Here is a 13,165-nt window from a genome sequence, read left to right as displayed (position 1 = left end):
GCATTGAATTGGGCCAAACTTGACTTCTTCCCTTGCAATGATGAGCAGGTCTTCACTGTAAGATTCTCACTTCCATTTTAACTTTATTTTAAGAAGTATAGAAGTAGTTTTATATGTAATTAAATTAAAAAGTAAGTAGAGATTATTTTGTAAATAAATTATCTACATTTTTGAGTAGATTCAGAACCAGTCCTGTTAAAAACACTATGGTTTTTGCAGGTTTGCCAGAAACTCCTCTATTTCTCTACACATTTGGTTCCTGCCTTTGTCTCTAATGTTCTTCAGAGTTTTGATGCTGTTCCAACGAAAGGAGGAATGATGCGGTATTGCTGCTGCCTTCATGTTATATTGTATTGACCTTTGGTACTCCTGACGATCAAGGTATAAGTGTTTTGCATAGAAGTTGTAAAGCATCTGTTTATCTGCAGGTTCCAGTTCCCTTTCTAGCAGTTCCTGGTATATCTGCTCAGCTTTAGCCTGGTCGTGTTTAGATTTTGCATATATATTTGCGAGAGCTATGTTCTTCATAAGTGAAGAATGAGGGTAAAGAGAAATCACCTCCTTATGGAGACTGATTGCTCTGTCTATCATGCTTTGCTTTGGGTGACTGTCCCTGAAATAAAGGATCTTCCATTTGTAACAGAGTGCAGCACATCTCTTCAGATAACGCTCATCTGGATGGTTTTCCAGAGCCTCCTCTGCCAATTCAATGGCCTCATCAATAGAAACATAGTTTCTATAAACCTTTAGTAACGGTTTAATACCACTGTAGCTGCTGACAGGATTTCCCAAAACCTTTCTGGCTAACTCTCGTGCTTCATCTTCAATTCTCTCTCCTTTCTTAGCACATTGCTCAAGGTAGTAAACAGCGAGGTACAAGTTCTCTGGATCCTGTTCCTTGGCGATTCTCACTTTCTCCAACATGTCAGCCTCCAGCTTTTTGTTTCTGTGCTTTAAAGCACTCACTAACCCTATTATGTGGCTGGTGTTCCACTCCACCATGTCCGGCTGCATCTTGATGGCTCTCTGGAAGTAATCTGCAGCCAGCCGCTTTTTATCTCCGCTGAACTTCATCAGGGTCCAGGCTTTTTCAGCGCAGATCTCTGGATGGAGCTCGTCCTGGGATGGAGATGGGTATTTATTCATCAGGGCGTCGATCTTTGTCAGGTAAGCCTGACTCTCTGCTTGGTCTCCCAGGTGGTGGTGCAGCCAAGCCAGGTTCCCGTAGTTCACCACTAACCAGGGACCCTCATCTGCACTTCTCATCTGTCGGAAGGCCTCTGCAGCCTTGTTGAACAAACTCTGGGCGTCTTCAGTCAACCTCAGCCTAAATTGAATGAACCCCCGCAGGTTGTAAATGTGACCCAGCCAGCTGTTTCCCTCCTCTGTGCCGATGTCCTCGAACTTTTCCTTGCGACGTAGAAGTACGGACCTGCTGGGGTCCAGATCCCAGGTGAAGTGGCACTGCAGGGCCTCCAGTTTGGACTCCAGTGTAGTTTCACTCTGAGCAGCACTGATGGGGAATATGAATAACAAATATTAAAACACATCATCATTATGTTAATATAATATGCTCTTAAGGGTGCTATGTTTGGATAACCACTGTACAGCATGTGAGGAAGGAAGGACGGAAAGAAGGAAGGAAGGAAGGAAAATATGGATTAAGGAGCATTGAATAGACAGCAAATAAACAAAGTCAGGAAAAAATAATGGGCCAGTAATAAGGAAATAAAACATCCATCCATTTTCCATTCCCTCTCACTAGCAACGTTTTCAATCTCCTCCTGGGGTATCCCAAGGTGTTCCCAAGACAGATGAGATATATAATCTCCAGGGTGTTCTGGGTCTACCACAGGGTGTCCAACTAGGTGAACAGGAAAACCTCCAAAAGAAGGCGCCCAGGACGCATCCTGATCAGATGTCCAAACCACCTCAACTGGCTCTTTTCTACACGATGTCTGAGCTCACTTACCCTATCTCTGACGCCCGGGCCACACTGCCTGCATGAGCAGTGTGTGCGGAACCTCTTGCTTTTTATTTTGGTGCCCATGTTAACAGGTTAGAGCAGCCACACAGCCCATGTGAGTAGCGCGGCTCGGCACGTATAGAGATCGAGGTGTCGCCTATGTTTTCGCGTGACGAGCGCATTTTTCAGAAAAAATAAACAGTGAAAATGATCTTTTGACACTATATTGACATCATATCAGTAACATTACTAGTTTCAATGTCTATATCTGTACATTACGTCACAGACATGAAAACACTTGTTGTTTCCGTTTAAAAATAAAAGCCCTCTAGCATTTTTTTTTTACAGAATCCCTTCATTTGTCAACTCAAGTAATTTATTCTGAAATATGTGCAGGGCAGTGTTGTGGAAAATGTAGTGAGGTGTGCGGCTCCATGAATTAATAGAGTACCAGCTTTTAATTGTGGAAATACGGTAGTAATAGCGCAAAGTAAAGAAAGGACTAGCAGTAGCAACGCAGCAGCAGCAGCGCTGTCTGTGTGGACACCACAAGCGTGCGAGCCGCAGCAGCTCAGCGACAGAGTCGACATGCGCTGCTCACGCAGGCAGTGTGGCTGGGGCGTAAGCCTGAGCCCAGCTAGGAAACTCATTTTGACCGCTTGTGTCTGAGATCTCATTCTTCTGATCAATATACAAAGCTCATTACTATAGGTGATGCAACGTAGACCGAAAGCTTTCCCTTCCAACTCAGCTCTCTTAACGGTTTGCCAGAACTTCCTTGAGGCCACCAAAAGTCCTTCTCCAAAGATGGCAATGGGCTAAGAAATAAGGAAAGGGGGCTGTAAGAGGCGAGGAAGAAATGGAAGGAAGGGAGAAAGGAAGGGAGGAAATGAGAAGAGAATAATGGGAAAAATGGATGAAAAGACAAAGAAAAGAAAGAAGAGAACAAACAAAGACAGGACAGGAAATAAGACATGAGGAACGAACTCAAGAAAGATGGCTGAAAGCAGAGCCTCAACTTCCACTGGAAACACATTACAGCAAAAGTTAAATAAAAAGAACACAATTAATTAGTTAAATTAAAACAAAATACAAATATTTATCATTTCTCCAATTTCTTCACCATAATTACATTCCTGGTAGTGGGTGAAACTTTCAGAAAACAACTGATCAGTAATCATTTTATTTTATTTTTTTTAAAGAAAATAGCAATAAACTTTAAAATCCCTCTGGCCCTGGCTGAAAGAGAAAAAGGACGAAAGGAAAAGAACAAGAAATATATTAGAGAGAAAAGTAGGGCTAAGTAAAAAATAAAGCAAGAAAAGAGGGAGTGAAAACTGGATCCATAATGTCAAAGTCTAGATGAAATGAAAAATGCCTTTTTATATTGTGGACCTATTTAACAAAACATGCATAAAAAAATACCAAAAATCAATTCCATGGTATTTTTTTTTTTTGTTTATCAAAATCCATCCATTTTTTCCTTTATGTAAACAAAGCAAGCCTACTTTTTTAGGGGTCCAATCAAATGCAAAGGATCTGATTTCATTCCCTCTCCTGACTGGACACCGCTCAAATATTCCCTTTCAGAAGCTAAAGACTCTAACTTCCGTTTCACTGCAACTTTAATATTTCAGGCTCTGGGACTCAATGATAAGATATTAAATAAATCACAATGAAACTTATTATTTACTCCAACAATGATATGAAATGCAGAAGCAGCTACTCACCTCATCATTCAGCTGTTTCCTCGACTCAATAGTTCTCTAAATATTGGGCTGTTTGTTGCTCTTGATGCTGGATTTGGGTTTCGCTGGTATAAAGTCAGTGATGTCCAACTTCTGCTTTGTTGTAAATGATGTGATGTTGTTGAAGACGCAGCTTTAAATGTTCACCAAGTCGAAGCAGACTGTAGAGGAGGGGCATTTGAGCATAGAGTCATGTGTTCAGTCTTAATGCGCCTTGACTTTCGTTTCCCAGGAATGGAAACCTACAGCCACATCTGAATAAACTAAAACATGACTCATCAAATTTGTCATGATATTTTTTCTTATGTTGATTGAAAGTTAGAAAGTTGTATTTCTTCTTGGGGAATATGATGCCACACTGATATATAGTATATATATATTATATATCAGATATATAATATTCAAACCCAAGATGCCATATTCTTTATGGCTGCAACATCTTATCAAATGTTAAGGTGACATGTGCATTATTTTATATTTATATGCATTTATGTATGTAGTAGCCTATATGTGGACACACTGAGCAGCGGGTATGAAGAGCCATCAGTTACCTGGACACACCTGCATTATGACTCTGCTGTTACCTACTGGTGTAACCAGGTTACTGTTGGGTTACCACTTCACACTGACATGGAAACACTTTGACACAAAGGCTCGTATTTGATCATTTGTCACCTGTTCACATGTCACCTTGGAGTTATACAACTGTATGTGTGCAATGTTCATCCATGTTGACTTACAAGTTGAAAGCTGTATTTTGATTAACGTCCATCAGCGCCCTGTGTAGTACAGTAGTGCAAGATAGTGAAGCCTACATGAATTTCTTGTATAATAACCACCAAAACAAAACAACTTAAAGATTTCTTAGTGTACATAATGTATATTTATTAGTATTAGTAGGCTATTGTGTACAACTGAGACACAGCTTGACATACTTTATACATACAATCAGTTGCATCTGGCAATAATATTCAAGTTACATCAAATTATCTATTACATTATCAGAGAGTTTTATATTTCACTACTCCAAAGCTTACAGACATTCAAATTACATCTGGTGTAGTTCTTATATAAACTTAAAATACAGTGCTATGGAAAAAACCCAATCAACACAACAGGAATATAATAAACACAGTGATTACATGTAAGTTATGAAAAACAACACTGATCAAAATCTATTTGAATAAATCATGTGATACTGAATTATAGTAATAACATTTGAACATGTCCACAGTGGATGTTATTTAAAGGACTAGAGTTATTGAATGATTCGGCCTGTTTAGTACAAATTGAGTGTACTACTGCTGACAGTTTTTCAGAGCAAATGAGTAGATTTTTAGATAGTTTTTAAAAAAAGCTTTTGTCTTCCATTAAATATACTTAAGTCTAAAAACTTACAGACACTTGTTGAAACCTGCCTTTAAAGGATACAGCTTAATCAATAAGTGCATACAGATTTTTTTAGGTAATGCAATACCAACATTTTGTTCTGGATTTAGAACCAGTGATGTTCAAAACACTATGGCTCTTGCAGGTTTTCCAGAAACTCCTCTATTTCTCTACACATTTGGTTCCTGCCTTTGGCTGTAATCTTCTCCAGGACTTTGATGCTGTTCCCACGATAGAAGGATTGTTGCGGTATCGCTGCTGCCTTCATGTGATATTTTATTGACCTTTGGTACTCCCGTCGCTCGAAGATTAAATATTTTGCGTAGTAGTTGTAAAGGACCTGCTTCTCTGGAGGTTCCAGATTCCTTTCTAGCAGTTCCTGATACATCTGCTCAGCTTTAGCCTGGCCTTGATTGGATTTTGCGTACATATTTGCGAGGTCTAGTTCCTTCACAAGTGAAGAATGAGGGTAAAGAGAAATCACCTCCTCATGGAGACTGATTGCTCTGTCTATCATGCTTTGCTTTGGGCGACTGTCCCTGAAAAAAAGGATCTTCCATTTGTAGCAGAGTGCAGCACATCTCTTCAGATAACGCTCATCTGGATGGTTTTCCAGAGCCTCGTCTGCCAATTCAATGGCCTCATCAATAGAAAGATAGTTTCTGTAAACCCTTATTAATGGTTTCATACCATTGTAGCTGCTGACGGGATTTCTCAAAACCTTTCTGGCTAACTCTCGTGCTTCATCTTCAATTCTCTCTCCTTTCTTAGCACATTGCTCAAGGTAGTAAGCAGCGAGGTACAAGTTCTCTGGATCCTGTTCCTTGGCGATTCTCACTTTCTCCAACATGTCAGCCTCCAGCCCCGTGTTGCTGTGTTTAAAAGCTCTCGCTAACACTAAGACGTGGCTGGTGTTCCACTCCACCATGTCCGGCTGCATCTTGATGGCTCTCTGGAAGTAATCTGCAGCCAGATTTTTGTCTGTGCTGAACTTCATCAGGGTCCAGGCTTTTTCAGCGTAGATCTCTGGATGGAGCTCGTCCTGGGATGGAGATGGGTATTTATTCATCAGGGCGTCGATCTTTGTCAGGTAAGCCTGACTCTCTGCTTGGTCTCCCAGGTGGTGGTTCAGCCAAGCCAGGTTCCCGTAGTTCACCACTAACCAGGGACCCTCATCTGCACGTCTCATCTGGCGGAAGGCCTCTGCAGCCTTGTTGAACAAACTCTGGGAGTCTTCAGTCAACCCCAGCTTGTATTGAATGAACCCCCGCAGGTTGTAAATGTGACCCAGCCAGCTGTTTCCCTCCTCTGTGCCGATGTCCTCCAGCTGGTCACGGAAACGGAAAAGTTTGGTCCTGCTGGGGTCCAGATCCCAGGTGAAGTGGCACTGCAGGGCCTCCAGTTTGGACACCAGTGTTGTTTGACTCTGAGCAGCACTGATGGAGAGTAAAAATAACAAATATTAAAACACATCACCAGTAGGCTAAAGGGACTGTTTGTAACTTTTTACACGTATAAATCCCCCGGGTCGGTGTCCCATGTGCGCTCTCATATGCGCGCTCGTCTGTGGCTACGCTGTTCAGACAAGACTCCAACACAAACTACCCGGAAGAACCAAAACCGCAAAGTTATATCTAGTGATGCCCGTCTTGCAAAACAGTGTTGGCCGCGGACAGAGGACGCGGGGGAGACCGTAGCTTTGGTCTCCAGGGCCGGAGTCTCTGCTCCTCTGCTCCTCTGCCTGCTTGCCTTCACTCAGCTTGCTCCACCTCACGTGCATGCGCGCACACTACACACTACAGAAGAGTTAGTTTAGCTCTGAGAATATCTAGTGAATGTGCAGTGGACGTTTGTGCAGAAATAACTGCTGCAGCTCCTCCAGACCAACAGAGGTTTTCCGTGTCTTGTGAAGTGACGGGGCTCCGCAGCGAGAAACTTTATCGTCTCCGACCGTTTGCCGGTGTCTCCCTCTGGCCGCGGTCGGGAGGCTGAAGCAGGAAAAGCCAACACTAGGATCAGCATTAATTCATGGAGAGACCTTCGTCTGGGCAGCTAACATGTGGAGTCATGTGGACTCCACCAGCTGCTCGTTTGCCACTGAATTCCTGTCACTGTTGGACTGTTTCAACATCACACAGCACGTTAAAAGTCCCACCCACACTAAAGGCCACACGTTGGATCTGGTGTGCTCCACTGGCACAACTCCCTCCCATCTGCAGTGCCTAGACCTCGCTGTTTCAGACCATCTCGCTGTTCTTTGCACTGTTCCTGTCACCCTGCCCAGGCAGCGCATAAAACGTACCATCCAATACAGGAACATCAAGACAGTGAGTACACCAGCTCTGAACGACCTGATAGCGACCCATCTGGCCTCAGATCCCCACGACAGCTCTGCTGATGGGCTGGTTTCCCACTACAACGCCACTTTATCCGGCAGCCTTGACTCCCTTGCCCCCCTCAAAACCTGGACTGTCTCCTACACCCGTCCCGCCCCCTGGTTCACCACTGAACTCCGCACCCAGAAGACCACCGGCCGTCAACTGGAGAGGCGCAACAAAAGATCTGGCCTCACTGTCCACCTTGAGGCTTACAAAGAGCATGTGAGGGCCTACAAAGTAGCTCTCTCCCAGGCCAAAACACACTACTACTCCACCCTCATTACCAACCAACAAATCCACCCCAGAATGCTGTTCACCACCATCAACCGGCTCCTTCGCCCCCTCGACCCCCCCCTCCCCTCAGGTGCCCCCGACCTCTGCACTAAGTTCCTGGACTTTTTCCAGGACAAAGTCGAGTCCATCCATCAGCAGCTCCTGGCGCCTGCCCACCTCCCTCCACACACACCTCAGCCACTGGGCGTGGCTCCCTTGGATGTTCGCCTGCCTCAGTGCTCCCTCTCCTCCTTCTCCCCTGTATGTGCTCCTCAGGTCGCCAAGTTGGTCACTAAGGCCAAAGCCTCCACCTGTTCTCTGGACCCCATGCCCACAGCCTTGGTCAATGCTTGCCTACCTGCTCTGTGCCCCATTATGGTGAACATCATCAACTCCTCCTTGGCATCTGGTCTTGTACCCGACAGACTCAAGATGGCATCAGTCACTCCCATCCTCAAAAAGCCAGGTCTGGACCGGGATGACAGCAACAACTACCGACCGATCTCCAACCTTCCTTTCCTGAGCAAAATTCTGGAAAGAGCAGTGGCCGCCCAACTCCATCAACATATGGCCAACCATGAGCTCTACGAAATGTTTCAATCTGGCTTCAGACCACACCACAGCACAGAGACCACCCTCATCAAAATCACAAATGACCTCCTCATCGCTGCAGATTCTGGTCACATCAGCATCCTCATCCTCCTGGACCTCTCAGCTGCCTTCGACACAGTCTCCCACACCATCCTCCTCACCCGCCTATCTGACTACCTTGGCCTCACCGGTTCAGCTCTCTCCTGGTTTCAGTCCTACCTCACAAACAGAAAACAGTTTGTCACCATCAGAGACTCCAGTTCCACCCCGGCCCCAGTCAACCATGGCATACCTCAAGGCTCTGTGCTGGGACCCCTCCTCTTCACCATCTACATGCTCCCCCTTGGTCAGATCATCCGCCACCACGGTCTCAGCTTTCATTCATATGCTGACGACACACAACTATATCTTAGCACCAAACCATCCACCCAGCTACCCCCACAGTCACTTGTAAACTGCCTACATGCAATAAAAATCTGGATGTCATCTAACTTCCTAAAACTCAACAGCAACAAAACCGAGCTCATGGTTGTGGCTCCCAAGGCCCTGCTCCGGAAGGTTGGAGATCTCCACCTGGACGTTGACGGCTGTTCCTTCTCCCCATCCTCGGAAGTCCGCAACCTGGGTGTCATCCTGGACCCAACACTCTCATTCCAGTCTCATATCAGGTTCATCACCAAATCCGCCTTCTTCCACCTCAAAAACATCTCACGTCTCCAGCAATCACTCTCTGACTCTGTGGCAGAAACCCTCATCCACGCTTTCGTCACCTCCCGTTTGGACTACTGCAATGGAGTTCTGTCCGGGGTTCCCAGCAAAGCCCTGGACAGGCTCCAGTATGTGCAAAACTCACCCCCACCCTCATCCACCTCCACTGGCTCCCGGTCAAGTCCCGCATCACCTACAAAATCCTCCTCCTCACCTACAAATCCCTCAACGCCCTGGCTCCTCAGTATTTATCTGACCCCCTCCACCCTTACACACAGCCCCGGAACCTTAGATCCTCAGGCACGGGTCAGCTCTCCATCCCTTACACAAAAATGCGAACTTTTGGGGACAGAGCTTTCAGTGTGACAGCCCCCACCCTCTGGAACTCTCTCCCCATAGAGCTCCGCAACGCACCATCTCTGGACACCTTCAAAAGACTCCTCAAAACCCACCTCTTCACCAAGGCCTATGGCCCCTAGCTAATGTTATGTTACATTTGTTGTGTTTATTTATGTCTTTGTTAAGCGTCCTTGGGTTTCATGAAAGGCGCTATATAAATCCAAGCTATTATTATTATTATTATTAACATTACTGCCAAGCCGGTGAAATAGAGAGTGATATTGTGGTTTTAGCTGACGTGTGTCGCCTCACTGTTTTGAGCGATGCTCGTTCATGTCTATTTAGAGTGAGCAAGTGCGAGCCCGACGCTGACTTTTGTTGACTTAACGGCCACAGGTGTCGCTGTTAACAAGCATTTCTGATTCTTACAAACAGTCCCTTTAAAGCAATATGCTCTTAAAGTGTCAGTAGGCAGTATATTTTTGGCATAATTGGGCAAAAATTCCATAATAACCTTTCAGCATATTGTAATTCAAGTGTTCCGAGAGATAACTAGACTCATGCACCTCCTCATAACTCTGTTTTCAGGCTTTAGAAAATCTAGCCAGTGAAGGGAGACTTTGACCAATCACAGGTCATTTCATTGAGAGAGCGTTCATGTGACCGGAACTTGGCGTGCCTTCACCAGATTTCACAATGGCAACGGCGTCACAAACTTTCTCATTTTACAGCTAAATCGTGCACTACAAGATGATTCTGAAAACATCCAAGGCGAGAAATAGGCATTAATGTAACATAATATTGATTCATATTTGATCAGCGCTGCAGTTTGACCGTTTGGTCGGAGTTTGCGAGTGATTGACAGCTGGCTCTCATAGACAGCAGCTGGATATCAGACCTCAGATCAGCTCTTACTGCTTGTTTTCCTCCGGTCTGTGAAATCTTGCAAATGCCGTTAGGAGCACCGGAGGACACAGAGGCACATGATTTTGTTCAGGTTACCTGTCTCATGCACTACTGTCACGATATAGTCACGTTTTATAAAAATAACTTTTTTTAATCATATTGGCTCTAATCTCTCCTACTTCAGCTTTAATGTACGTGTGCTATGTTTGGATAACCACTGTTCATCTCATGTGGAGGAAGGGAGGAACATAGAAATGGAGTTAGGAGCATTGAATGAACAGGAAGAAAATAAGGAGGGAAAGATTTCCTTTTCTATTTGTTAGTTGCCTTCTGGAGCTGGAAACCAAAATAATTTCACTACACGTTGTACTGTGTATGGTTGTATACAGTATGTGATAAATAAACGTGATTTGATTTGATAGACAGCAAGGAAATAAGGAAGAAAGGAAGGAAGGAATGGAGGGGGGTGGAAATGGATTAAAGAGTATTAGAGGATAGGAAGGAAATAAGGAAGGAGTCATGAAAGAAGAGAGGATAGGAAGGAAAATAATATGGACCAACAGACGGCTGGAAAGAAAAAGTAGGCTTAAAGATAATAAGGAAAAGGAAAGTAGGTATAGAAGTAAAACTTGAAATGGGAACAGAGGACAAAGGAAGGAAAATTAGTGGATGGAAAGGAAGGAAATGGGTAAGGAAATGAGGGAAGGAATGGTTAAGAGAAGAAGTAACAGAGAGGATAAAAACATGGAGGACAAGAAGGAACAAAGGATGAAAGAAAACACAAAGGGGAATGAGGTATGCAATAAATAAATAAATAAAGGAAGAAACAGAGTGAGGCAGGAAGAGAAAAAGAAAGAGGGGAGGAAGAAAAGACAAAAGGGGATAAGGCAAGATATAAGAAAAAGATGGCTGAAAGAGGTAAGGAAGGAGGAGGCAAGTAATAGGAAGGAAGAAAATGACAGAAATGGTGTGAGACAGAGGAAAGCAAGGAAGACAGGAAGTGGTTTTAAGATAATAGGATAGTTATAACAACAACATTTAGTATTTCTCCACCAGAATTATAATACTGGAGGAGGGATGAAACTTTCAGAAAACAATCGATTCATAATAATTGTTAAGAATAAGAAAGAAAATAAAATTTTAAAAATTCATGTGGCCCTAGCTGAAAGGGAAGAATGAAGAAAGGAAAAGAACAAGAAACAAGAGAGAAAAGTAAGAAGCCTACATTATTTACTCCAACAATGATATGAAATGTAGAAGCAGCTACTCACCTCATCATTCAGCTGTTTCCTCGACTCAGTAGTTCTCTAAATATTGGGCTGGTTTCTGCTCTTGATGCTGGATTTGGGTTCGCTGGTATAAAGTCAGTGATGTCCAACTTCTGCTTTGTTGTAAATGATGTGATGTTGTTGAGGACGCAGCTTTAAATGCTCTCACTGAAGTCGAAGCAGACTGTAGAGGAGGGGCATTTGCGTGTAAAGCCTATTGTTCAGTGTTAATGCGCCTTGACTTTCGTTTCCCAGGAATGGAAACCTACAGCCACATCTGAATAAACTAAAACATGACTCATCAAATTTGTCATGATATTTTTTCTTATGTTGATTGAAAGTTTTAAAGTTGTATTTCTTCTTGAGTAATATGATGCCACACTGATATATAGTATATATATTATATATCAGATATATAATATTCAAACACAAGATACCATATTATTTATGGCTGTAACATCTTATCAAGTATTAAGGTGACGTGAATTATTTTATATTTAAATGCATTTATATATTTAGTAGCCTATATGTGGACACACTGAGCAGTGGTCGTCTGAAGAGTGTCGGTATGAAGAGCCATCAGTTACCTGGACACACCTGCATTATGACTCTGCTTCCACCTACTGGTGTAACCAGGTTACTGTTGGGTTACCACTTCACACTGACAGGGAAACACTTTGAAACAAAGGCTCGTATTTGATCATTTGTCACCTGTTCACACGTCACCTTGGAGTTTTACAACTGTATTTGTGCGATGTTCATCCATGTTGACTTAAAAGCTGAAAGTTGTATTTGATTAACGTCCATCAGCGCCCTGTGTAGTACAGTACTGCAAGATAGTGAAGCCTACATGAATTTCTTGTATAATAACCACCAAAACAAAACAACTTTAAGATTTCTTAGTGTACATAATATATATTTATTAGTATTAATAGGCTATTGTGTACAACTGAGACACAGCTTGACATACTTTATACATACAATCAGTTGCATCTGGCAATAATATTCAGGTCAGGCCCACCGTCAGGCGGGGGCAAAGGGTACAGCTGTCCCCAGACCCAAGGCCAGAGGGGGTCATGCAAAGGTCTATGGTTGACCCTTAAATGGGATCAAGAACAACACTTTACTTACTGACCTTTATCACTGATAAATAAATATATTGGTATCAGTAAAACACCTTTCACCTTTATCATCTCATACCTCCACCCCCCTGCTGTGACTGTGAAAATGGTTCGGTCCAAACTTGACCCGGTGAGGGGTGCGCACCTTTTAACCTATCCATGGTGCGCACCGTGACCGCACGGAGGAAATGAGCCAGGAGAGATCCGACGACTGGGGTCCGACGGGGATCCGTCGAGCTGCCCTCATTCATCCGCCGAGTTGAATCTCGACCGACCGACCCCACCCGTGGAGAAATATAAAACTATTGTCGGTTCATTATGAAACTGTGGAAGGTGTAATTAACGGGAAACAGCTGATCAATGAAAGATGACGTCACCTCCAGAGGGTCAGACTCATACACGGATTCAGATGTCCCAAATCATAAATATAAATATGATGTAATGTAATGTACAACTTCCTGCTGTAGGCCCCTATAGG

The 13,165-nt window shown here is 43.6% G+C and overlaps 2 protein-coding genes and 1 pseudogene across 2 annotated transcripts in view; all 3 read right to left on the bottom strand.

The window, feature by feature from the left end:
* The window catches only part of orc1 (origin recognition complex, subunit 1), a 303,843-nt gene that overhangs the window by 176,039 nt on the left and 114,639 nt on the right, over positions 1 to 13,165 (bottom strand). The window lies entirely within an intron of this gene.
* LOC141768235 (interferon-induced protein with tetratricopeptide repeats 1-like) lies at positions 196 to 3,723 on the bottom strand (annotated as a pseudogene).
* LOC141768236 (interferon-induced protein with tetratricopeptide repeats 1-like) lies at positions 4,585 to 11,763 on the bottom strand. Its single transcript, XM_074636340.1, has 2 exons — positions 11,570 to 11,763; positions 4,585 to 6,539 (listed from the first exon to the last, which is right to left on the bottom strand). The coding sequence occupies exons 1-2, from the start codon at positions 11,575 to 11,577 to the stop codon at positions 5,234 to 5,236; spliced, it is 1,314 nt and encodes a 437-aa protein (XP_074492441.1). The 5' UTR covers positions 11,578 to 11,763; the 3' UTR covers positions 4,585 to 5,233.

Source organism: Sebastes fasciatus, chromosome 5, assembly GCF_043250625.1.
Source record: "Sebastes fasciatus isolate fSebFas1 chromosome 5, fSebFas1.pri, whole genome shotgun sequence".
NCBI lineage: Eukaryota > Metazoa > Chordata > Actinopteri > Perciformes > Sebastidae > Sebastes > Sebastes fasciatus.
The sequence above is the reverse complement of the archived record's forward strand: the minus strand, read 5'-3'. Positions and strand labels throughout refer to the sequence as shown.